This window comes from Lithobates pipiens, unplaced genomic scaffold (assembly GCF_037356315.1).
Source record: "Lithobates pipiens isolate NorthernLeopardFrog02 unplaced genomic scaffold, aLitPip1_a1.2 Scaffold_13, whole genome shotgun sequence".
Taxonomy (NCBI): Eukaryota; Metazoa; Chordata; class Amphibia; order Anura; family Ranidae; genus Lithobates; species Lithobates pipiens.
This window is the reverse complement of record NW_027507718.1, coordinates 281978510-282004173: the sequence shown is the minus strand read 5'-3', so window position 1 is coordinate 282004173 and position 25664 is coordinate 281978510. Positions and strand designations below refer to the sequence as shown.

Genomic DNA, 25664 nt, shown 5'->3' with positions numbered 1-25664 from the left:
CATGTGATTGGAGTAGAGATCAGTGTTCACTAAATGAAAGCCCAACCCCCCCCCACAGTTAGTAACACACCCCTAGGAACACTTAACCCCTACACTGCCACCCACTGGTTAACCCCTTCACTGCCAGTGTCATTTACACAGGAATCACTGCATTTATATAGCAGTGATCACTGTATAAATGACAATGGTCCCAAAAATGTCCGATGGGTCCCCCACAATTTCACAGTCACAATAAAAATCGCTGATCGCCGCCATTACTAGTAAAAAAAAAAATTATAAAAAATTATTAATAAAAATGCTATAAAACTATCCCTATTTTGTAAACGCTATAACTTTTGCGCAAACCAATTAATAATCGCTTATTGCGATTTATTTTTATTTATTTTTTTACCAAAAATATGTAGAAGAATACGTATCGGCCTAAACTGAGGGAAAAAAATGTTTTTTTTATATATTTTTGGGGGATATTTATTATAACAAAGTAAAAAAGAATGCGTTTTTTTCAAAATTGACGCTCTATTTTTGTTTATAGCGCAAAAAATAAAAACCGCAGGGGTGATCAAATACCACCAAAAGAAAGCTCTATTTGTGGGAAAAAAAGGACGTCAATTTTGTTTGGGAGCCACATCGCACGACCACACAATTGTCAGTTAAAGCGACGCAGTGCCGAATCGCAAAAAGTGGTCTGGTCTTTGACCAGCAAAATGGTCCGGTCTGCAAGTGGTTAAAAAAAATATATATATATAAATATATATCTATATATATATTTTTTACTTTCTGCTATAAAACATACCCAATGAAAATATATGTAAAAAAATCTATTTTTTTCATCAGTTTAGGCCAGTGATGGCGAACCTTGGCACCCCAGATGTTTTGGAACTACATTTCCCATGATGCTCAACTACACTGCAGAGTGCATGCACATCATGGGAAATGTAGTTCCAAAACATCTGGGGTTTAGGCCAATATGCATTCTGCTACATATTTTTGGTAAAAAAAAAATCCCAATTCGCGTATATTCATTAGATTACGCAAAAAGTTATCGCGTCTACAAACTATGGGATATTTTTATAGCATTTTTTATTTATCACTAGTAATGGCGGCAATGAGTGATTTTTAGCAGGATTGCGGTGGACAAATCGGACACTAAATTACACTTTTTGGGGGCCAGTGACACTAATGCAGTGATTAGTGCTAAAAAAAATGCACTGTCACTGTATAAATGACACTGGCAGGGAAGAGGTTAACGTCAGGGACACTCAAAGGGTTAAGTGTGCTCCTAGGGAAGGATTTCTAACTGTGTGGGGGGATAGACTGATTCGGGGAAGCGAGACACTGTGTTCCTAAATAGCAGGAACACAGGAGCTCACTCTTCCTGTCTGACAGAATGACGGTCTGCCTTGTTTACATAGGCAGACCACCGTTCTGTCTCTCTGAATGATCGCAGATGGCTGTCGCCCATTGCGGCCACCAGACCCGCTGATTGGCTCCTGCTGTATTCAATCACAGTGGGACCAGGTCACTAGCACGCGTGCCCCAGGCCAAGAAGTCGCAAACAACATACAGGTATGTTTTGCGCACCCGGCCCGCCCTGCCGCAGTATATGTGCGGCGGGCGGTTTGGAAGTAGTTAAAGTAGAAGCCCAGGCTACTGCTAAAGCTGCTCCCATTCACTTTCTAAATCCTATGCCAACTACCCTGTAAAAGGAAGATGCTTATACTTGCCTAGTCACAGAGCACCCTGGTCTTTTCATGTGATTGTCTCCCAGCGGTTGCTTCAGGGGAGAGGAGGGACAGCCGACAACGAATGCCCCGTAGTAAGCCCTTGGTTGACATCACCGCCCAAGCATTCCATTGTTGCCATTTTATCGCAGCACACTATATAGCACCGCGTATCAAGGCACAGCAGTGCAACACAATGCACTGCTCTGCTGCGATGTGAATGAATTGTCATTTTGTGCACTTTAAATAAAGTTAAAAAGAATAAAATTAAAAAAAAACTGTGATGCAAAAAATGCACATCAGGGGCTCACTGCAGCCGAAGCAGACAGCTGCCCACATACTAAGCCACTCCAGTGGTGTGAATGGGCCCTAAAGAAAAAAATTAAATGTATTTATTACATTCGGAAGCTTCATATTTTAAAAAACTATGTGCCTTTCTGCTAGATCAGACTTCTATAAGGAGAGAATCATGCAGACTTGGTTCAGCAGGCTGGCATTATGTTAGCAATGGTTTGAAAACGTTTCCATGTTTCATTTGGCTGGTCTTCTCTAAAAGTTTTGTAAATCTGTAAGAGGAAGTATCTGATTAAAGATGACTTTCAGGTGTAGATATTTTATACGTATTTTCATTGGTCCGTTTTATACCACGCCTGGCCATGCCTCTGATAGCTGGAAATCGCTGAAGTAGACACTGTTACACCCAGACACCTCCACTTGCTTCCAGGTGCTGAGTGATTGCTCTGCTGCGATCTGAACAAAAGAGGTTGGCCGGTCAAAAAAGGTGCCATTCAGAGAAAGCCTTGCACTTTTTGACTGAATGCAAAGAATTCTCTAAATGGCTAAGGTGGAAACCATCCTGCCCTCCATCTCATTCAATCAGAGAACGCTTGCACTCATTCAGAAAATGCAAAGCATTCTATGAATGGGCGCCAGCCTCCTGTGTTCAGAATGCATCAGCCATTCAACATGGGGTCTAGAAGCAACTGGAGATTACTGGAATAGTGGTGTCTACTTCAGTGACTTCCAGTGGGAATTGGCCAGATAGGGTATATACATAGTTACATTAGTCCAAGATGGATCAAAATATCCATACCCATAATTCATCTTTTATGTGTTTTTTCTTTTAGCATGTAGAAGCAACTCTCTTAGCCTATGTGTCCATGCAGTTTTGGGCGTTTACAAGCATATTTGTAGGCTGGAAAAAAAATCACAAGGGCATTTTTGGAGAGGAGCCTTCGGGCAGAGAAACCTAAAAGCATATACAGTATGCCCCGTAAAAGTATTTTTTTTCTGCTGCCTTGTGTGCATGGACTTGAAAATCGGACAAAAAATATCGTACGATAATTGGATCATTAGTACAGAGCTTTTGAGAGCCGATCATGACAGTTCATCTAATATTATTCGATCGGACAAGCATGAAAATTTTCCTCATACGATACCAGATCGTACGATTTTCGTTTAGTCAGTACAGTTGTCATCCGAAAATACAATACAAATACACTACAACACATGACATAATTTCTGTTTTTTTTTTTTTGTTTTTCTTCTGTCATACAAGAATTTTCGTGACTCTAGTAATCTATTCAATTTCTGCTTGCGACTAGTAAGCGAAAAAAGTTGGACGATCTGTCGTCCGATTTTTGGATCGTGTGTACGGGGCATTAGTGTCCTGTACTGACTGTCTGTTGAAAATCCCTCCCAGGGGACAGTGAATAGATGTCACAGAATGCAAGGAATTGAATGTCTGGGATTCTTTAAAAAGTATTTTTTTTTTAAGCTTCAAGATCCTTCAGATTAATAGGTGTAGGCTAGAAATACTTGGAATTCAATGTATATATTTCTAGTGTATATTTCTTTTTACATTTTAAAATTTTGGCCATAGATAAACTTTAACCACTTCTCCTCCTGTGATCTCATTGCCCACGTGCCACACTCTGTGATAGCTGAGTCCTTTGGCCAATCACAGCGCCCCTTTACCATGTGATCAGCTGTGTCCAATGACAGCTAATCACGATGTAAACACAAGCTGGTTTTTGGCATTCCTTTCCTCATGCTGACAGCGTGAGGAGGGGAGAAGGGAGCCGATAACTGGCTTGTGTTAAAGGACATCAACACTGATAATGAGGGCACTGATTGTCATTGTCCTAATGATCAGTGCAGTCCCAACAGTGCCCACCAGTCCTGCCAATCAGTGCCCTTCAGTGCTGCCCATCAGTGCCCATTGGTTTCACCTATTAGTGCCGCCTCGTCATTGCCCCCTCATCAGTGCAGCCTCATCCATCAGTGAAGGAGAAAAATTACCAGTTTTTTGCAAATGTTTTAATTTTTAGCTAAAAATAAAAAACGCCTCCAAAACAAAGCTCTATTTTGTGTGAAAAAAATTATAAACATTTTATATGGGTACAGTGTTGCATGACCGGGCAATTGTTGTTCAAAGTGAGAGAGCGCTGAAAATTAGCCTAGGCAGGAAGAGGGTGAAAGTGCCCAGTAGGCAAGTGGTTAAGCCCCCTTTGTTGAGTTTGAATCCCATCAAATCCGGCTATCAAAGACGCAGTGTTTAGTATGGCTGCTGAGCCCTGACACCGTGGTCAGTTTATGTGCCAACATCATCCGCAGCTCTCCTCTGTCCTCTCCCCCCCCCCCCCTCCCTGCCAGCTCCCCAATTTTCCCCTCCTAATGATGGAATAACAGTGTAAAGTCTCTTCAGTTCCCTCTGTTAGCTATTGCTATGTTCCCCAGTGTGTGATTTAAAAAAAAAAAGCCGCTGTGTACCTTTTCAATAGCACCGATCGGCGCTCACGTGACCGCCCCACTCTCTCCTCTCCTGCTCCCAGCTGACATCAGAGGGAGTTCTCGGCCCCTCCCACTGTAGCTGTCAGAGAGGAGAGAGCCAGGTGCTATGGAATAAGGTACACAACGGCTTTTTAAAAAAAAATCACACACACTGGGGAACATAGCATTATCTAACAGAGGGGATTAGAGAGACTTTACAACCACTTTAATATATAACCTTGGAATTCACTATGATTGTACATATTTTGTCTTTTAGGTTTCACTGGAATTGATTCTGATTATGAGAAGCCTGAGTCCCCAGAGCTGGTACTGAAAACTGATTCTTGTGATGTAAATGACTGTATTCAGCAAGTTGTTGAACTTTTACAAGAAATGGTAATTAACTAAACTTTTAACTAAAAAAGTCATGATAACTGATCATTTTATCTATCGGCCAAGCATCTTCCTTCATTTTTAATGAACATAAGAGTTTATAAGACACTTTATATTTATTTCTAAGATGTACCATCTAAGTACTTCTCACAAACCCTTACTTGAAATGGTAGTAAATTTTGGAAAAAAAAAAACTCTCCCTGCAAGGTAAAGGCATAATGTTCTAGTGTGCATTGCATAATAGCACATTATGAAAGACTTGAAAGGAAGCCCTCCAGCTTTGCGCTGTCACCTCTGCAGAGGCTTCTATATTCACCTGGTCTTTCTTCTGGGTTTGTTGGCTGCGGATGCTTGTATGGCTGAGCTGCTATGATGTCGCGCATGCGTGCAGTAATCACAACTACACCGCAGAGCTCTGAAGGAACGGCACAGGTATGACGTTCTTTCAGAGAGAATGCGCCAGTGACATCACCAAGCAAGCAAATGTTCCCTAAGTGGTGAACGTTTAGGAGATATTCATTTAACCTACAGGTAAGCTGTAGGTGAGCTTTATTATACGCTTAGCTGTAGGTAAAAATCAAAATGCAGAGTTTACTACCACATTAAGAATTTAGCACAGATTTGTGGGAGCTGCTGTTGCTGACCTGTTTTTGAAGGTGCAGGCTCATCCTTCTCTAATTGGTGAGTCTAATGTCCTGGAACAATCATGAACAGTTTAGGTGTCCAGTCATGCTTGTTCATGGTGATTAAAATGTAGTAAAGGAAGAAGACGGAATATAGCTCTAGAGCTTGTGCCTTGAAAAACAAGTAGCGGTGTGTTCAGCTGTGAAACCAATCTACTTCTTCGGGTATAGGTGTCTGTAAAATGCCAAGGAGCATTAGCATAAAAGGTTTAAGAGGCAAATTCAATTTTCATTCGAACTAGAGGTGTCCCAGTTATAGAATTTACTTTGATGTGTAAACGCCATGTTTCAAGTGACTGAAAAAAATGCAGTTTGGGCAGGCATGGTTGAAATATCTACTGTGCCAGAACAGTCCAGCTGTTCAATACACTGCAGCAGTTTTTGCTTCATACAGTAAGCTGTGCTCGAATCCCTTGTGAGTCCACAAAGAAACAGTAATTCATGTGATGGATCAGCCATTCGGGAAGTGCCTTGTATCCTTCTCAATAAATACAAGGCATCCTCCAATTGGCCAATGGACCGATTGTGACGTCATCTACCCACCTCTCTGTTTTCCCGCCAATCGGAAAATGGCTTGTAATCATTTACAGAAATACAAGGTGCTTCCTAAATGGGTGATATCCCACGTGACTGATCTGGACCCAGATGAGAACAGAGTGTGGCTTACTGTATGTAGCACAAGCTGCTGCACTGTATTTTTTTTTAAGGGAAACTGTGCAATTGTGCCCAAAATCCCCCCAAAAATAAGCTGCAAACACAAAAAGGAGATATCCCTCCTAATACGAATTATAAACAATATAACCTGTTGCACTGCAAATCAAATGTGTATAAGTGCTAAATATATTCAAAATCCCATCCTAAATACTTAAATAGTACTTAAAGTGGATGTAAACCCGATTCATGAAATTTGAGCTGGGCACATATATCTGCAGTGCTTTCTTATCTCTCTTTAAAGCCATTAGTCCCATGGCTTTCTCCTGCTTTGTTCTTCCGTTCACAATGATAACTTCTGACAAGTTCTCTGACAACTGTGATAAAACCAGGCTGTATTGTGTCAGGGTGGGAGCTATAAATAGATTAGCAGAGAGCTGATCTATTCACAGTACAGCTCTGCAAGTCTCTGCCTATAGTGGATGTAAAAAGTCTACACACCTCTGTTAAAATGTCAGGTTTCTGTGATGTAAAAAAAATGACACGGATAAATCATTTCAGAATTTTTTTCAACCTTTAATATGCCCTATAAACTGTATAACTTAATTGAAAAGCAAACTGAAATCTTTGGGGGGGGGGGGGGGGAGTAAAATTTAAAAATTATAATAATGTGGTTGCATAAGTGTGCACACCCTCTTATAACTAGGGAAGGAGCTGTGTTCAGAATTAAGAAATCACATTTAAGCTCATATTAAATAGGTGCATACTGACTTCTACCATCATTTAAAGTGCCTGTGATTAACCCCAAATAAAGTTCAGATCTTCTAGTAGGTCTATCCTGACATTTTCTTAGTCACATCCTACAGCAAAAGCCATGGTCCGCAGAGAGCTTCCAAAGCATCAGAGGGATCTCGTTTTTAAAAGGTATCAGTCAGGAGAAGGGTACAAAAGAATTTCCAAGGCATTGGATATACAATGGAACACAGTGAAGACAGTCATCATCAAGTGGAGAAAATTATGGCACAACAGTGACATTACCAAGAACTGGTCGTGCCTCCAAAATTGATGAAAAGACGATGAGATAACTGATCAGGGAGGCTGCAAAGAGGCCTATAGCAACATTAAAGGAGCTGCAGGAATATCTGGCAAATACTGGCTGTGTGGTACATGTGACAACAATCTCCCATATTCTTCATATATCTGGGCTATGGGGTAGAGTGGCAAGACGGAAGCCTTTTCTTATGAGGAAAAACATCTAAGCCCAGATAAATTTTGCAAAAACAAATCTGAAGTCTTCCAAAGCATGTGGGGAAAATGTGTTAAGGTCTGATGAAACCAAGGTTGAAATTTTTGGCCAGAATTCAAAAAGATATATGTTCGGCGCTAAAACACTGCACATCACCCAAAGAACACCATACCCACCGTGAAACATGGTGATGGCAGCGTTATTCTTTGGGGCAGTTTTTTCTTCGAGGTAGAGGAAATCATGAACCGTTCCAAATACCAGTCAATTCTGGCACAGAATCTTCAGGGTTCTCCTAGAAAGTAGAACTTGAGGAACTTTATCTTTCAGCATGACAATGACCCAAAGCATACATCGACATTGACAAGGGAATGGCTTCACCAGAAGAAGATTGACGTTTTTGAATGACCCAGCCAGAGCCCAGACCTGAATCCAGTTGAAAATCTGCAGGGTGATCTTAAGTGGGCTGTGCATGAGATGCCTTTGTAATCTGACAGATTTGAAGAGTTTTTTGCAAAGAAGAGTGGGAAAATATTGCCAAGTCAAGATGTGCCATGCTGATAGACTCATACCCAAAAAGACTGAGTGCTGTAATAAAATCAAAAGGTGCTTCAACAAAGTATTCGTATAAGTGTGTGCACACTTATGCAACCATATTTTTTTTTTTTTTACTTCCCTCCACCTAAAAGATTTCAGTTTGTTGTACATTTTATAGGTCACATTGAAGGTGGAAAACGTTCTGAAATTATTTATCTTGGTCTCATTTTTTTACATCACAGAAACCTGACATTTTAACGGGTATGTTGACTTTTTATATCCACTGTATGTGGAGGGGGGTGTGTGCCTTTCCTCCAATCAGCTATCTCCACTGTATGGCAAAAAATCCACACCCACAGGTGAATCAGGAAGAGAAAATTCTAACAGGACGTGCACTTTCTAAACTGTATATAAAGCTGACAGACAGCAGATATACATGTAAAACTTATGTAGGGAGATTTGTTTCATCTCTGTGTATCATTTGACGCTGTTCACTTCACTGGGTATATGTGAGGGTTCACATCCACTTTAAAGGGATACTAAAGTCTATTTTTTTCCCTTTAAAAATAGCAAACATGTTATATTTACCTGCCCTGTGCAGTGGTTTAGCACAGAGCAGCCTGGATCCTCTTCTTTTCGGGTCCCTCGCTGACGCCTTCTGGCTTCTCCTTCCTGTCAAGTGCCCCTGGAGCAAGCATCTTGCTTTGGGGTGCACCCGAGCTGAGCTGCAGCTGTGTGTGTGTGTGTGTGTGTGTGTGTGTGTGTGTGTGTCCATTCAGACATGGAGCTGCGTTTGGGCCCCACCCACTCTCTCCTCAACTGACTTTGACAGCAGTGGGAGCCAATGACGCCACTGTTGTGTTTCAGCCAATCAGGATGGAAGAGTCCCGAACGGCCGAGGCACTTGTGCACATCACTGGATCGAGATGGGGCACAGTTAAGTATGAGGGGGGCTGCTGCACACAGAAGGTTTTTTTATATTCATGCATAGAATGCATGAAGATAAAAACTTTTCTGCATTTACAACCACTTTTTAAATATTTAAGTAATTAGGTATTCGCTTGCCCAAACTAAACGTCACTGGAAGCATGGAGTTCTGGTTTAAGGATGTTTGTGTTCCTAATCGGTGTAATAGTCTTAAAATTAAAATAGAAAAGTATGATGGCTACTGTAGGGTGAATTGCTTATCAGAAGTACCATATATTGATAATTAATGTCCACTGGGAAAATGTGGTCAGTCCTTGGTAGCTCATGAATGTATATTGGCTGTTCTTGGTGTCCTTTTAAAATTAAAATTTCCTGTTTCTACCCTTTAGTTAGTAATATAATCAATATTTTGTTTCTGGTATGTGGATGAATCACTATTACAAAATATTTGATATCTGAACATAACTTTGTAATCCCTAGTGCCCAGTACATTTATTGGGAACCTCCCAGGACATGTACAGTAGATCTTTGCATTTGATGGAAGTTATACACCTACCATGTTACAAGCAATAAATATGGAGGGTTGGAAGGACACTATCCCCAATTTTCTCAACCTATATTTTCGAGGGCTTCCACCATCACTGTGTTACAGCTTTATACTTTGCAAAAGGCTGCATGTGAGCAGCTTTTCTGCATTTGTATGCATAAAATCACTTTCACACACAACAGAGAGATCATTTTTGTGAGACCAAACTTGTGAGACCAACTCAGATTCTGTTTTCAGTTAGTTTCAGCTCCTCCACTTTATAAAGTAAAAATATACTAAGAAATTTCATTGAATGCTATTGGCTTTCCTTTTAAATACATTGGTTGCCTGATTTATTTTTTATCCAAAGCCTTCAACACTTTTTATAAAAATGCAAATGTCTCTAGCAATCCTAGAATGGTCATAATATGATATTTTCCTAAAATGCTGCATTATGGCAACTAGATAAAGCAATTATAGCAAATACATCAAATACAAATGATAGCAATTACATAAAAAATGACATTTTACACTTATTACAAACATTACAGGGATTTGTGACATTTGTGCAAATGCTTGGACATTTACACAGCAACTTTCCCTTTTTTAGAACTAGACCCCTTTGAGTCACTGACCAAGAATCAGAATGCAGCTTCATTAGTAACTTGTGTTGGATCAATGGACTCAGAAAGGACTGAGGCTAAAGACTGTCAGGGATTTAGCATTTTCCAAAGAAATTACAGTCTCTGTATAGGATTTATTTGTACTGCCAATAGCTTCTTAGCTTAATTCATAGCCCTTGTACACACGGTCGGAGATTACGACAACCAAATCCGTCGATGCATACACACAGTCAGACAAAGTTGTCAGAAAATCCGATCTTTCAGAACGTGATGACGTAATTTCGTTACGATGGGACTACGTTCAGGCTAGTAGCCAATAGCTTTGATGTAGGAATTTGATCTGAGCATGCGTGGCACTTTGTCCGAACGGAATACTCTACACATGATCGGAATATGTCCGATCAGAGCATTTTGTCGGAAAATATTTCTGGCAAGTTGAAAATTTGGTCCGACGGATATTCCGACGGAAACAGTCCGATGGAGACCACACACAGTCGGAATATCCGACAAAACGCTCCCATTGGACACATTCCGTCGGAATCTCCGACCGTGTGTTCAAGGGCTTATAGTTTTAAAAGCCGCGACTAATGGGATATTCAAGTAGCAAAGATCTGAACCAGCTACAATTGTGTGTAATTGTTTATGGCATTTTGCAACTAGCAGTTAGGTCGCTGTGGTTGTTTACAAAACGTATCTTTGTAACTGCAATTTGCTGATGGGACCTGAGTATCTTCACTAGATATCACAGTCAGTGATTCAGTAGCCAGCCATAAAAACTCATAAATATTGCTGGCCTCATTCACTGTTATCCTTAGTCTGCAGTGCATTTTTACTAGTAGTTTAAACAGTAAACTTTTTTTTTTTTTTTTTTTTAAGCGAATGCTACAAAAACATCTGTGTGAGTTGGTTTTAAGTGTTGGAAATGTTGCATTTGGTGGTAAGGTGGCATTACTTTACTATGACCAGCAGGGGGAGTTCAACAACCTAAGCATGAAATGGTGATATTTCCTAAACCTACTTTTGTAGTCAGTGCAAGGACTTGGCAAATCTCAGTTTGTAAGCTTTAATGTTGATATGTGGGGCCATAAAGCTTCCTCCCCTGCAAATAATTGATGAACCATAAAAGTGTCAGCCGAATTTCTTTGCACCTCATCACCAGATGGCTAATAAAGGCAATAACGATCTGATTCAGTCCTGTTTGGCCTTATTTTTCTTATACATCTGTAAAGTAACTGCTGTTTCTCCTTTTGCCGCAACAGCTTCGTATTAAACATGTAAAATGTCTACAAAACTGCCTTTCAAAGTACTTTTTGAAGTTTTACATGCACCTCTAGAACATATGTTAGCACTGTGAAGTACTTTATATATTCTGTTTTTTTTTTTTTACTTCTGACACACAGATTCTTGTATTTTGGGCACCAGTCTGTCTGTATCCTTCGATTTATGTCTTAGTGTGTCAAAAGGACAGTATGGTTCTCAGAAGTTCCTCTGTGGTCAGGCAGACAGCACTCCATATATTTCAGAGCAATAAGTAATAAGTCAATGAACTAGTAATGCTTTCCCCAGAGCTTTACAACTGGGACTGTGTAAACGTCCATCTAATTGTACCTTTTACCTGTGGAACTAAATTGAACTAATTGTAACCAGAGCAGGCTTATTCTGTGTTGCTGGGAAGCACTGGAGTTTCCTTACAGTAAACTACAGACTGTGGTGCTTAAGGGCTTCACTACCACTGTACATCTTTAAATGTTATTTTCCGGTTGCTGCTTAAAGCAACAAAGCACCATTAGTGTGGCCGTTGTGCTCATTATTATCTGTGACCTGAGTCATCCTCCAATGGCTCAGTTCCTAGACACTGCGTACAGATCCGATCTGAGTAGCTCTGTACCTTCAGATCACGCTCAGAGAAACCAGTCACAGTGATTACATAATGTAAACCATGTAAGTTTACACCTGTAAGCCCTCTCCTTTCTCTGAGAAATGAAGGAAAGAGGAACTAATGAATGAGTAATTCTTTAGTTCCTGAAGATAGTACAATCATGGTTTCCGCAGCTGCAAGTAAAGTTTTTAAACCTTCCATCCATCCTCTCCATAGTCTGTGACTTGTATATTAACCTTTTACCTCCCCTATCCTGTATGCATATCTGCATAGTAAAGCGTTTGTTAACCCCACTTTTATCTTCTTCATCTCTCTCCGCCCACTCTGTGATCAGTACACTAACCCCTTCATCTCCTGTATGTGCTAATGCACCATTACCAAGCTCCATGTTTTAATCCCCTCAATATCAGCATGTTTCTTCATTTTCAAAATATTTTGGCAATAATAAAATCACTTTGGGTTGTCTAGTATGCAAAAATGGGTCATTTTGGTGATGACAGTGTTTCTTTTTTCAAAATGTTTGGTCTTTTTCATATATACAGTATATTACAACCCCAATTCCAGAAAAGTTTGGACACTGTGTAAAATCTACATTAAAGCAGAATGCAATGATTCGCAAATCATAGACCCATATTTTATTTACAATGGAAAAAATATATATATTTTCAATGTTTAAACTGAGAAAATGTACCATTATAAGAAAACAAAGTACTTTTAAAATGAATGTCAGGAACATATCTCAGAAAAGTTGGGACAGGCCAACAAAAGGCTGTCAAAGTGGTACTAACGAGGAAGAGCTGGAAGAGCATTTTGCAACTAAGTAGGTTAATTGGCAACAGGTCAGTAACATGATTGGGTATAAAAAGAGCATCTTAAGCCCCTTTCAGAGGGGGTGGACTCTGTCAAAGGGATCCACCTACTGTCAAAGGGATCCACCTACACTGAGACTAGAGTCTCAAACAGAGTCGGAATCTGTTTGCTGATCCTCGCTCAGCAGGTGAATGACAGGTCCGTGTTCGCTCCGCTATCCAGAGTGGAAACTAACACAGCCCACTGTTCTCTATAGGGTGGTCGGATACAAACAAACTGCTTATTAGTGTCCATCCTACTGTCATCCGATACGATCCGCCGGACGAATGGGGAATGTATTCTTATCTGTCCGCTTTTTTTAGCAAGCTGGATCAAATCGGGTGCCGGCGGGTGTCAGCGAACATGTCCACCGCTCCATAGAGAACCGTGAGAGGTCCAATCGGGGGGCCCCCCTGAAAAAACAGGCAGACCCGATTGGTCCAAGTGGCTCAGAAGTAAAGATGGGCAGAGATTCACCAATCTGTGAAAAGCTGTTGAACAATTTCAGAATAATGTTCCTCAACATAAAATTGCAAAGACTTTAAATATATCACCATCTACACTACATAAGACTCTGGAAATCTGGAGACATCTCTGTGCACAAAGGACAAGGCTGAAATGCAGTATTAGGTACCCATCATCTTCACAGATGTCCCTGCATTCGAACCGGGCATGATTCTGTAAAGGACATCATTGGATGGGCTCAGACATAATTTCAAAATTCACTGTCTGTGAACAAAGTTTGCAATGCCATCCAAAAACGCATGTTAAAACTCTGTCATGCAAAGAAGACGTATCTGAACATGAGCCATTCTTTTCTGGGTTAAAGCTCATTCAAAATGGTCTATTGCAAAGTTGAAAACTATTCTATGGTCAGACAAATCAAAATTAGATTTACATTCTAGCTTATCAGCACTCTGTTCAAAAGCCTGCATCTCTGACGGTATGGGGGTGCATTTGTGCGTATGGAATGGGCAGCTTGCACACATGGAAAGGTACCGTCAGTGCTCAAAGATATTTCCAGGTTTTGGAGCAGCGTATGTTCCCTTCCAAACGGCATCTTTGTCAGGGAAGACCTTGCATGTTTCAGCAATAGTCGGGGGGCCTAACTGGCCTACCTGCAGTTCAGACCTTATACTAATTGAAAAATTTGTGCGCATCTTGAAACAAAAAATATGACAAAGAAGACCCAGGACTGAGCAATTAAAATCCTATATCATACAATAATGGGACAGCATTCCTCTCGCAAACCTCCAGCAACTGGAGTCTCCTCTGTTTCCAGACATTTACAGAGTGTTGCTCAAAGAATAGGGGATGCTACACTATGGTAAATATGGCCCTTTCCCAACTTTCTGCAGATGTTTCTGCCATCCATTAAAAAAAAAAAATGGCCTAATTTTTTTTTTAATCAAAATGGTTCATAATCTCAGTTTAAACATTTTGATGTGTTTTTTCGATTGTGAATAAAATAAGGGTTTGTGAGATTTGCAAATCGGTTGAGAGTGATCGGCTTTTTTTTCTCTCCTCACTCTGTCACCATGAGGAGAAAAAAACAAAACAATTGCCAAACTTTTGTTTACATCATGTGATCAGCTGTCATTTGCTGACAGCTGATCACATAGTAAGGGGCCGGGACCGGCCCCTTAGACCGCGATCACCCGAGTCTCAGTGACACGGTGATCACATTGTGCGCCCTGCAGGACGCACACAGGGAGCGCACACAGGGGAGAACGTCCTGTGACAGCCTCCCAGAAATTGAGGTCCGCGCTGTAGCCGTCATTCGGCTATGACCTGGACCTCGAGTGGTTAATTGGTGTTTAGATGTTGTTTGTTTTTTGTTTTTTAACGTAATCTAAATCTGACATAGTTGCATACTTTTTTTTTAGGTTTTGTAGAGGCACAAAGACTTAAAACCTCAAAATATATACCAACACCCATGCACAATTCCTGTAAATAAATGTATATGAATTGTATATTTTGTCAGTCAGGTCAAGTGTGATAACAAGTTCATGATGTAAAGTGCTCAATTCACTATTGTTTCCAAATGTTCAAAATGTTCTCCCAAAATTGGATGGAACACCCAGTGGACCCCCCCAATAGGTATCTGTTCACCTCTAATATTGACACGCACTACAAAAGTTAATACAGCATGATATCAGTCTCAGGACCCAGACATAAACAAGGCTCCTTCAGAATGAGCATATCTTTATCTTTTATATCTTTATCTCTCCATTAACTTCCATGGTTCAGCCACATGGATCAATTTCCAAAATCAGCCCAGGGGGATGAATCTAATGGTGCACTGAAATGAAAATTCTGGACCGAAACTTCGGGATGCACAGGGCCAGAAAGCGAAACCTAAATGGACAGTTTATATATATATATATATATATATATATATATATATATATATATATATATATATATATATATATATATAAAAAATCTGCCTATCTCTAAACTGTAAAAAGAACCTGCCACTTCCTGTATGCCTTCCCTGTACAGACCACAGAAATCAGGGCTGCTCCGCCCTGACCACCATGGTCTGATTGTGTCCCTTGGTCATACGCTGTTGCCCACTCTGTTCTCCTCTCTCCCCCTCACCCCCTCCTTCCTGCCTGTCGGCTTCTGTCTGTGTGTCTCTGTCTTCACCCACCCACGCCGCTATTGGCAATATTAAAATTGTGAAATGCTCACTGCCAGCCCCTCTATTATATCCTGGCATAGCACACTGTACCTGTCTTTTAGAAAAACAAGTGTTGTAAATAACAATTTAGGCTGGTCACCTGACTCTCGGCCAGTTTCCAAGGCTACTACAGGAGAGGCAGAGCAGCCATGTGATCTCCCCGTCTGATGTCAGAGGGAGATCATGGCCCCTCTCGCAGTATCCATCCATCGGAGCTATACAGCAGCCGTGAGTCATGTGACCAGTCTGAAGACAGCGCTAAATAGGTATTTACAGCACTCGTTTTTCTATAAGGCAGGTACAGTGTGCTCTGCCAGCCTCTAATAGAGGGGCTGGCATTCTTTTGTGTTCTATGGGTTAACAAACCCTTTAACCATATCCACCAATGCAGGATTTTATATCATCAAAAATATCCCTTCTCTGTTTACTCGCCCTTCCTTTACATCATACTGATTGACCTATTTCCTGTTTCAGAGCCAGTTATGGAACAGGAGGAGTGGCTATTCATAGAAATGTGTATTCTTTTTTGTATTGCAGGCCCATTAAGGGCTAGTTCACACCAGACGCTGTTCCGTATGCTTTTTTTTTCTGCACTAATCCATGCACAGTGTTTTTCCATGTATTCCAATGGCTCTAGTTCACACCATGTAGTCAGTTTCTGGTCAGTTTACGGTCAGTTTCTGGTGCAGAAACTGACCGGAACTGACTGTATTGGTGCAGAAAAATCTGCATCATTTGTTTTTAGGATTCTTTTTTTTTTCTCTTTAGGACTTCATGCACACTGGATGTTTTGCTAACTCTCCTAGACTCCTTTCCTCCCGGAATCTGCAGTTTGGCAAAAAAAAAAGCTTGATGCTTGTAAACTTGTTTAACGCCTTTAGGCACGTCAAGCACTTGGACGTTAATTTCATTGGCCAGAATAATAATTTATTCTGACGATTGAAATGAATTCACACGCCTAAATGCATTACAAAAGTGTACAAGCATTATGCATTTTTTCTGCCAAAACTGCTGCCCCTAGATGGCTGGCTGTGGGGTTTTCTGCCTCTAATGTTCTCTAAATGCCTGTGTGTGCATGGACACACAGGCTAACATACTGGGGCATTTAGAGGCAGGAAAAAGGCCAAATGCCCCTAGGAGCAGCAGAAAAAAATTTCCAGTGTGCATGAGGCCTAAACATTTGGATTTAGCTTAAGGCTGGGTTCCCACTGGTACGAAGCGACAGTCGTACGACTGTGGATCCGACTTTGCCTTGCGACTTGAAGTCCAACATCTGTTCCGACTTCAATGAACAGGGATCCGACTTTGATTTTGACAATGCCAGGCACGTTGTGTCTGGTATGAATCTTTAGGGAAAGCTCCATGCCAAATAAAAACAAAACAAAAAAAATGGCATGGGTTCCCCCTCCAAGACCATATCAGACACTTCAGTCGGGCATGGATTTTAAGGGGAGCCCCCCCCATGCCATAGCAGACCCTTATCTGAGCACACAGCCCAGCAGGTCAGGAAAGGGGGTGGGGGTGAACAAGTGCCCCCTCCTGAACCGTACCAGGCCACATGCCCTCAACATAAGAGGGGGGTGGGTGCTTTAGGGCAGGGGGGCCTCATCCCAGCAACCCTGGCCGTTGGTTGTCGGGGTCTGCGGGCGGGGGGCTAATTGGAATCTGGAAGCCCCCTTTACCAAGGAGGTGCCCAGATCCCGGCCCCCCCACCCTATGTGAGTGAGTAAGGGGTACATTGTACCCCTACCCGTTCACCGTAAATTACTTTTTTTTATTTTTATTAAGGCAGTTCCGGCTTCTCTGACGATTTCTTCTCCTTTCTCTGCTGATGTCTTCTGCCTCTGCCAGTTTTCCGCTTTCCGGTTCTTCTCCGCTCTCAGCTGTTTTCTTCTAGCCCGCTCCGGTTCTTTTTCCTCTGTCCGCTGTCTTCTGCCTCTACTGGGTCTCCTCTCTGTGCTGTCTTCTCCCTCTGATGTTGAATCAACGCTTTCTTCCTCTCTAATGCTGGGTGCGCTGTGTGCCGCATGGGACGGGGTCACCGGGTGACGTCATCTGGAGGACCTGCCCCTTATGACATCACCACCCATCATGCCCTGGGGGGTGATGTCATAAGGGGGAGGGGCCTACAACTTGTGTGATATTGATATTCAATGGAATTAAGTAAGCTCAAATTTAGACCAAAGTAGTGCAGGGAGCATTTTCAAAGTCGGACCAATTAAGACTGCTCTCATAGGGAAACATTGATTTTCACACATCATGCTACATGAGCTCCCAATGTCGGAGAATTTGTTGTACAAGTGTGAACCCAGCATAAATGGTCATTCCAATCAAAATAATTTGCCCAGATGCCATACCTTAGACTGGATTCACTCTGGTACGACAGTCATACCCCTTTTTGATCCGACTTTGCCCTGCGACTTGAAGTCCAACATGCGTCCGACTTCAATGAACAGGGATCCGACTTTTATCCCTGACAATACCAAGCACTGTGTCTGGCATGAATCTTTAAGGGGAACGCCACGCACAATGTAACAAAAAAACGTCATGGGTTCCTCCTCCAAGAGCATACCAGGCTCTTCGGTCTGGTATTGATTTTTAGGGGAACCTCCATGCCCTGCAGGTCAGGAAAGGGGAGTGGGGACTAGAAAGCGCCCCCCCCTCCTGAACCATACCAGGCCACATTCCCTCAACATGGGGGGGTGGGTGCTTTGGGGCACCCCAAAGCACCTTGTCCCCATGTTGATGAGGACAAGGGCCACTTCCCGATAACCCTGGCTGTTGGTTGTCGGGGGTCTGCAGGCAGTGGTTTTATCGCAATCTAGAAACCCCCTTTAATAAAGGGGCCCCCAGATCCCAGTCCCCCACCATATGTGAATGAGTATGGGGTACATTGTACCCCTACCCATTCACCTAAAAAAAAAAAAAAGGGTAAAAAATAAGAGGGGGAGAGACGACGGCGCTGCCCTAATAAATTTATTTAAAAACGTGTACAGGGGATCCCCTACTTACAAACATCTGACTTAAAAACGACTCCTGCTTACAAACGGAGGGTGATAACAGGAAGTAAGAGGAAATCTACCTCTAGGAAGGGAAATTCTCTCCTGTAAGAGTTAATATGGGAAAAAGGTGTCTCCACTGATGCTTTATCACCAATCCTTGTTTCCCTAACAGCCCAAAATTTTCAAAATCCAATTATCATTGGGACAGAAAGTGAGGTGAAATCTTCTGTATAGGGGCACAGACAGCTAAACAAATGTTACAGGGGTGATAACCCTTCCCTATGTTATCCAAAAAGCTTAAAAATAGATTTTTTGGCTGGAGCTACACTTAAAAAGTGTACCTGTTCCAACTTACAAACAGGTTCAACTTAAGAACAAACCTACAGTCCCTAACTTGTTTGTAACCCGGGGACCCCCTGTAATGTGTTTTATTATTGACACTTTTTTATAGGTGAATGGATAAGGGGTACAATGTACCCCATACTCATTCACATTGCATGGGGGCCCTGGATCTGGGGGCCCCCTTGTTAAAGGGGGCTTCCAGATTCCAAAAAGCCCCCTGCCCACAGACCCTGACAACCAACAGCCAGGGTTGTTGGGAAGAGGCTCTTGTCCTCATCAACATGGGGGCAAGGTACTTTGGAGCCCCAAAGCACCCACCCCCCCATTATGTGGGGTGGTACGGTTCAGGAGGAACCTGCCTGGCTGCGTGCTTGGATAAGGGTCTCCCCCCCCCCCCCACGCCGAAGGGCCCCCACGCCGAAAAAATGAATCCAAGCGAAACCATTAAAATCAAATCCATACCAGTCCGAAGGGCCTGGTATGCTCTTGAAGGGGAACCCCATGGCATTTTTTATTTTATTTTTATTTGGCGTGGAGTTCCCCTTCAAGATCATCAGAGCACAAGTCGCATGCCAAAGTCCGATCCGACTGTGACCTGACTTCAGTGATATTCAATGGGCTGAAGTAGGATGAAAGTCAGACCAAAGTAGTGCAGGGAGCATTTTCAATGGCGGGCTGACTTGTGTTGGATCAGTTAAGATGGCTCCCATAGGGAAACATTGATTTTCACATGTCATGCGACCGGAGCTCCCAATGTCGGAGCGAGCGGTTGCTGTACCAGTGTGAACCCGGCCTTGAAGTGTAACTAAAGGCAAAACTTTATTTTTTTTTTTCTAGTTTTGGATAGGGTGGAGTGATTTATAACACCTGTCAGTTTTTATTGCTGTCTGTGACCTCCATCCTCTCTATTTGTCCTGTTTACCATTATCATTGAAAGTGAAAGTAAAAGAAAACCCCAAAGTTTGGGTTGTCCTCAGAAAAGTATTAGAGGGGAAATCTTCCAATGGGAACACTAGCTCTGGTGACCTGGGGGTCCCCAAGGAATTACCTTAATTTGAAGGCATTTCCTCTCACTTCCTGTTTAGCTATGGGACAGGAAGTGAAGGGAAATCTCTGCAATGGGACACAAATGGCGGGAAAAAAAAATCTGGCAGGGGTTATATCCCATATCCCAAAATGAACAAAAAAAAGTTTTGCCTCTAGTTCTACTTTAAGAACTAAAAGTAAGTATCTATATTTTGTATCATTTTAATACATTAAATTGGTTTGAGCCCTGGTTCACATTGATGCGATTTGGCATGCAATTTGACATGTCAGCAATGGCAGGGTCCGAATCGGTGCAATGCGGCATTTGCGGTGCCGAACCAATTCCTAAAAGTAGTTTCTGCACTACTTTTGGCATTTTCAGGGTGCAATTTCCATTGATGTCTGTGCAGAAACCTGCACATATGTCTTTGAATTCACCCCTGAAGTCTGGAATGAAATGCGGAAATAAAATTGTGCGAGTTCAGCTGAACTCGCACGATTTGATTCCTGCAGTCAGTGTGATCCTTGGCTAAAATACAATCTTGGTTCCCATAAATTCTTGGCAGTTAATCGGAGGGTTCTGAAATAAAATGTAAAATCTTTTGCAATACTGAACAATACCTGCTGGATTTTTTTTTGTCTATCTGTTCTAGCTTGTACCCGGATCTAATATCCACTAGTTTAAATATTATGGCGTTTCAGTGCTGCAATATGCTGCTATTTTTGTTACATGCAAGGCAATTTGTATGCTCTTTTCCTAGGTTTTGTGCATATTTCTTATTGTCCAGGAGATGTCACCCTTGTACTACATTTTAAGGGTTGCAAAGTGCTTTCTTGCACATCAACTTCTCTTTCAATGAAAACTATAGTGTACTGTGTCTGCAAGGGCACATTTTTCATGATCATTGGCTTGTTTACCTGTGCAGTTTGTGTTTACATGAAGATATATCTAATAAATATTTGTCAATCCCTTTCTCTTTGTTTCAGACAAATGTGGTTGTCACCCTTGCTAAATTACTTTTTGTATAAAACAGATTATTTTATTTATTATTTATGTTCTTTATTACAGGTACTTATATAGCGGATCACCCCTGCCCTCAAGGATCTTACAATTCAAGGTCCCTAATTCACAATCATACATACACATACTGGGTCCAATTTAGACAGGAGCCAGTTAACCTACCAGCATGTATTTGGAGTGTGGGAGGAAACCAAAGTACCCGGAGGAAACCCACGCAGGCATGCAGTGCTGTGGTTGTTATTCGATCCAATGACTTCAATTACATAAAGGAAAGTTGTCTTGAGAGAGATGAGCTGCATTTAACATTTACATGCTAAAAGCAGCATTAAACTCAAAAACATACATTTTAATATATTGCAGCTTACTAATACTTAAGGCAGCATTCATATTCAAGCGTTCCGTGAACATGCAGAAAATGCACTATATTGTAAATGGCACCCCCAAACGCAAAAAGCAGATGCGCGTTTTTGCGTGTGTAAAATTGTTGCGAAGCTCAACACCCAAAAAGATATATGAACTTCTTTGGCATGTTTATTGTGCATAAATGAATGGGCTGCCCGATATGTGTAGCACGGAAAAAAAAAAATGTTCACAGAAAGGTAGCTGTAAACCTAGCCTGAATGTGTTGGCTGAATTTTGTTTTTTCTTTTCCCTTTTTTATTCCTTTATTTTCACCTGGTTATTCAGCCAGTAACACACTTGTCCTGAGTTGTCTCCATTCCACTGCAACAAAGACACCTTTGGACAACAGCATTATCAGTCTGGAGAGAGGGTAGTGTTAAGGCCCGCACACAAGTTACGAAAATTGGAGGAAAACTTTCATCCAACGAACAATCTGCCAATTTTCGGATCGTTAGCATGGTACTTTTGACAGCTGATTTCAGTTTTTCGTCCAACAAAAGCTGGATGTGCAGACTATTACATTTTTTGCGTACGTGAACTCCATGTCCGATTTTCGTTTTAATTAGTACGGTTTTCGTAAGGGCAAAACTACACGTGCTCAGAAACTAAAGAAAACTTACAAAACTAGTCAACTATTATGCCACTCTATCCACTATGCCATGCATCTCGCCAGCCTCCATTCTGGATCTCTTTGGGGAAGCTCCTAATACCTCACTGGCACCCTCCTCTGCTGCCTTGGACCCATCGACCTTACTCTCCCAAACCTCACCGAGTGAGAGTGGTTCAGAGGATGGGACAGAACCCATGCTGTTGGATGTTCTGAATACCATTAAGGTAAATCATTCAGATTTATTAGGGAAGGTGGGTGAGCTTAAAATAGACCTTGCTATTATGCCCCAGGATATACATAAGATCCGTGGCAGTGTTTCTGAAACTAAGCAGCGTATTAGTGACTTAGAGGACACTCTTATCCCTCTCCTACCTACCTGCTTATTAAGGGCGGGTCCATTTTTTCCATTCTCCTGAAAAAGCTCTGTTCTGTGGCAGAGATTGCAACCAGTGTACTCAGGCACCCACTTCAGCTGCAGTATGTTATCTGTTTTATCCATGTTCTTCGGTTTGAAGCATTGCTGCACTTCCACTCAGGGACTTGGATGATCATTGTCTCTCCTGTTGGAGAGTCTGTAGCCTCCTTTTTTCCCTCGTTGACTGGAGCTTCCAAAGGGTCGAACACTGTTTCTTACTGTTCAGGACATTAAAGTAATTTTCTTTTAGTTTACATTGGCCATGTTCCCCATGCATGGCTTAAGGTTAGGGATCAAGCCTGCTCTGTTTCCATTTTTTTGTTCTCTGTCTTTGGAGGAGGGCAGAAGTTTTGTTACCTCTTTTGGGTACTGCAATTTTTTTGTATATCATTTTGATGTTGATTGGGTGTGTGTTTGAATGTTGGTGCGCCCATTTCTTCTTTTTGTGTTGTGGCTGTGGACTGAGGATGACCCCCCTGGGCCTTTGAAGGCCCTCTCTCCTGCCCCATCTGTACTAAGTCTGCTAATATGTCAACTCTTTTTCTTGTCGAATGTGCATGGACTGAATTCAAAATTTAAAAGGGCTACAGTATTTGAATTATTTAAAAATCATAAGCCGCATATTCTGTGTCTGCTGGAAACCCATCTTATGGGATCCAAGATTTTTGCACTTAAGCCCCATACACACTATCAGATTTTCTGCAGATTTTTTCCTTCAGATTTACCAAAACCATATAATATGAGGTCAAACCTTAGGAGTTTCAATTTGTATGCAATCAGGCAGGCCCTTGCACTACATGGTTTTGGTAAATCTGAAGACAAAAATCAGTAGAAAATTTGATAGTGTGTATGGGGCTTTAGAAAACACTGGGTTTCCCACAGTTATCGCTCTGTGTTCTCACTACACTCATGAGGTGTCTATATTGATTCGTAAGGTTTTCCCGTTTTCATGTGAACTGGTGATCTCAGATCCTAAGGTGCAGCATTTTTTTACATGCCTGCCTATATAGAGTTCCTTTCCTGCTAGTTGTAGTCTGTTACTTCTACGATTTTTACTGAACTCAGTATACATCTGTCTTCCTTGCCATCATGCCCTTCTATTATAGTGGGGGATTTTACTTCAATGTTACAACCTCAGGCTGAAGCCTTTATCCTCTAAATCTAAATTGTTTCGCAACTGGTTTGAAACTTATGGATATGTGGATTTTTGCCGCTGGAAATTTCCATTGGATAGGGTTTATTCCTGTCTAAATCTTATGCTCTCTTCAGGATGGATTATGCGCTTGCTACAAATGACCTCTTACCCTGGATTCAACCTATTTCATACTTGTCACAAACGGTGTCTGACCATTCCATTGTTCAGGTAGACTTAACTTTGTGACATAAAACTTTTTGGGTTTGGAGACTCAGGCTGCATGTACACGGGACATTTTTACAACCTCTCCTGAACGATTTAACTTGACAGATAGTAACCCACGTTTAAAACATCAGTTTTGCTGCATTTACATGCCGCATTTAGCCGCATTTGCTTTAAGAAGCGTTTAAAAAAAAATATATATATTTTTTTAAGTGCCCAGAAACGAAAAAACGCCTATAAATGAAATGCAGGTTGCTGCGTTAAGACGCGTTTGGCGTCTGAAACGTTGGAAAGTTTGGCATCTTATTTTTTTTTGCCTTAAAAAAAAGCCTATAAACACAACTGCCTAAAAACGACAGTAAACGAACCTATGTACATGTACACATAAGATGACATCAAATGAGTTTAGGGGCAGTTGAAAAAAGTGTCCAATTGTCTCTGAACGTCCGTTTAGCAGCAGCAGAGTACATGGGGCCTCAGTCCTCTCTGGATCTCCACGTCCGAAATGCAGGAACGCATTCACAATGACATGACTGGTTACTGGGACTCAAATAGTCTCTCTGTTGCAGCAGACCCTGTATGGGATGCCTTTAAGGCTGTAGTGTGGGGCTTTGCTTGCTGTGCCACTCGACAAACACTTGAGACCTCTTTGGTTGCTGCCCACTCCCCGACACTCCACCATCTCTAGAATCCAATATTATTTTGGTGGCCGCACATGGAGCATTAGAACTACATATGATTTGACTTGACTAGTAAACAACACCTGTTGGCTCGACTATATGAGCATAGTGGTAAAAATAGTAAGTTACTATCATACCTGGCCCGCACTAACTTTTTTTGATAACTCCATCTCTGCTATTAAACTGCCTGTGGGTCATTTTCCTTGGACCCCTTGGTTATTAATCAGACCTTTCCTTCTTTTTATGACACCTTGTATACTGTCTTGTTGTCTCCTACTGAATCCACATTTTCTGGGTTTTTCACGTCTTACTTTTCCCAAGCTCAAGGACTCCCAACGACTTCTCTTAGATAAGCCCCTGATAGTGGATGGTTACTGAAGCTATACACTCCCTCCCTTCTAACAAGACCCCAGGGTTGGATGGCCTCCCATGCAAGTGGTGCCAGGCATATGTTGACGACTTGGCTTCCAGATTACATGATCCCTTTTGTACAACCTTGGAACAGAGGTGCACTCACAGATTCCATGACTGAAGTTCTAATAGTGGTTCTGCCAAAACCCGGTAAAGCTAAGCTACTGTGTGGGTCCTATCATCCCACTTCTATTTTGAACACTGATGTTAAGGTCTTGGCTAAACTTCTTGCCCTTAGACTGCAGAAGGAGGATAATTTTATAGCTTGCACAGTCTAATTAATCTGGATTCATGCCTGGAAAGAGCACTTTTATATAATATCGGCTATATCTACACAGCTATATAGGAGCTATTCCGAAGCGTAGTGGGTTGATGCTTTCTCTAGATGTGCAAAAAGCATTTAACACTGTTCGATGGTCATTTTTGTGGGAAACTATATATCGAATGGGTTTTGGCCTGTATTATGTTCAATGGGTTTGCTGCTTAATGGCTTGTGCTGATGCCTTGGCTCTCTCAGGGTTGGGAAGAGGCCACTGAAGTATGTATTCAGGATGTGATTAGTACAGCTGACAGACTTCTCCAATTTGGGGGGGGGGGGGGGGGTGGACCTTTTTCACAGATTTATTTTCTTTGAGAACATCAATACTTTCAATACCTTGGAGGTTGGACTTTTGTGTATTTTGAATTACTTTGCTCCTCTTACTCACACTCACATTCTTCTTTGCATGCTTTTGTTTTATGCTCGTAAATTGATTTTGTTAAGCTGGAAAGATGCTGTTCTGCCTTCCATTCAACGGTTCTATCATTTTGGTTAACGCTAATCTGCCCAAGTTTAAACTGATCTAGAAGGGTCGGGCATGTCCTAAGAAGTTTACCAAGATATGGCAGCTGTGGTTGGACATCTGGGT

At 41.7% G+C, this 25664-nt stretch overlaps 1 protein-coding gene across 1 annotated transcript in view; it reads left to right on the top strand.

Moving 5' to 3' along the window:
* PAPSS1 (3'-phosphoadenosine 5'-phosphosulfate synthase 1) overlaps positions 1–25664 on the top strand; it is a 158145-nt gene that overhangs the window by 33888 nt on the left and 98593 nt on the right. Inside the window, exon 5 of the mRNA XM_077476682.1 lies at positions 4771–4889. Within this exon, the coding sequence (XP_077332808.1) occupies positions 4771–4889 (119 nt within the window). The remainder of the gene's footprint in view (positions 1–4770; positions 4890–25664) is intronic.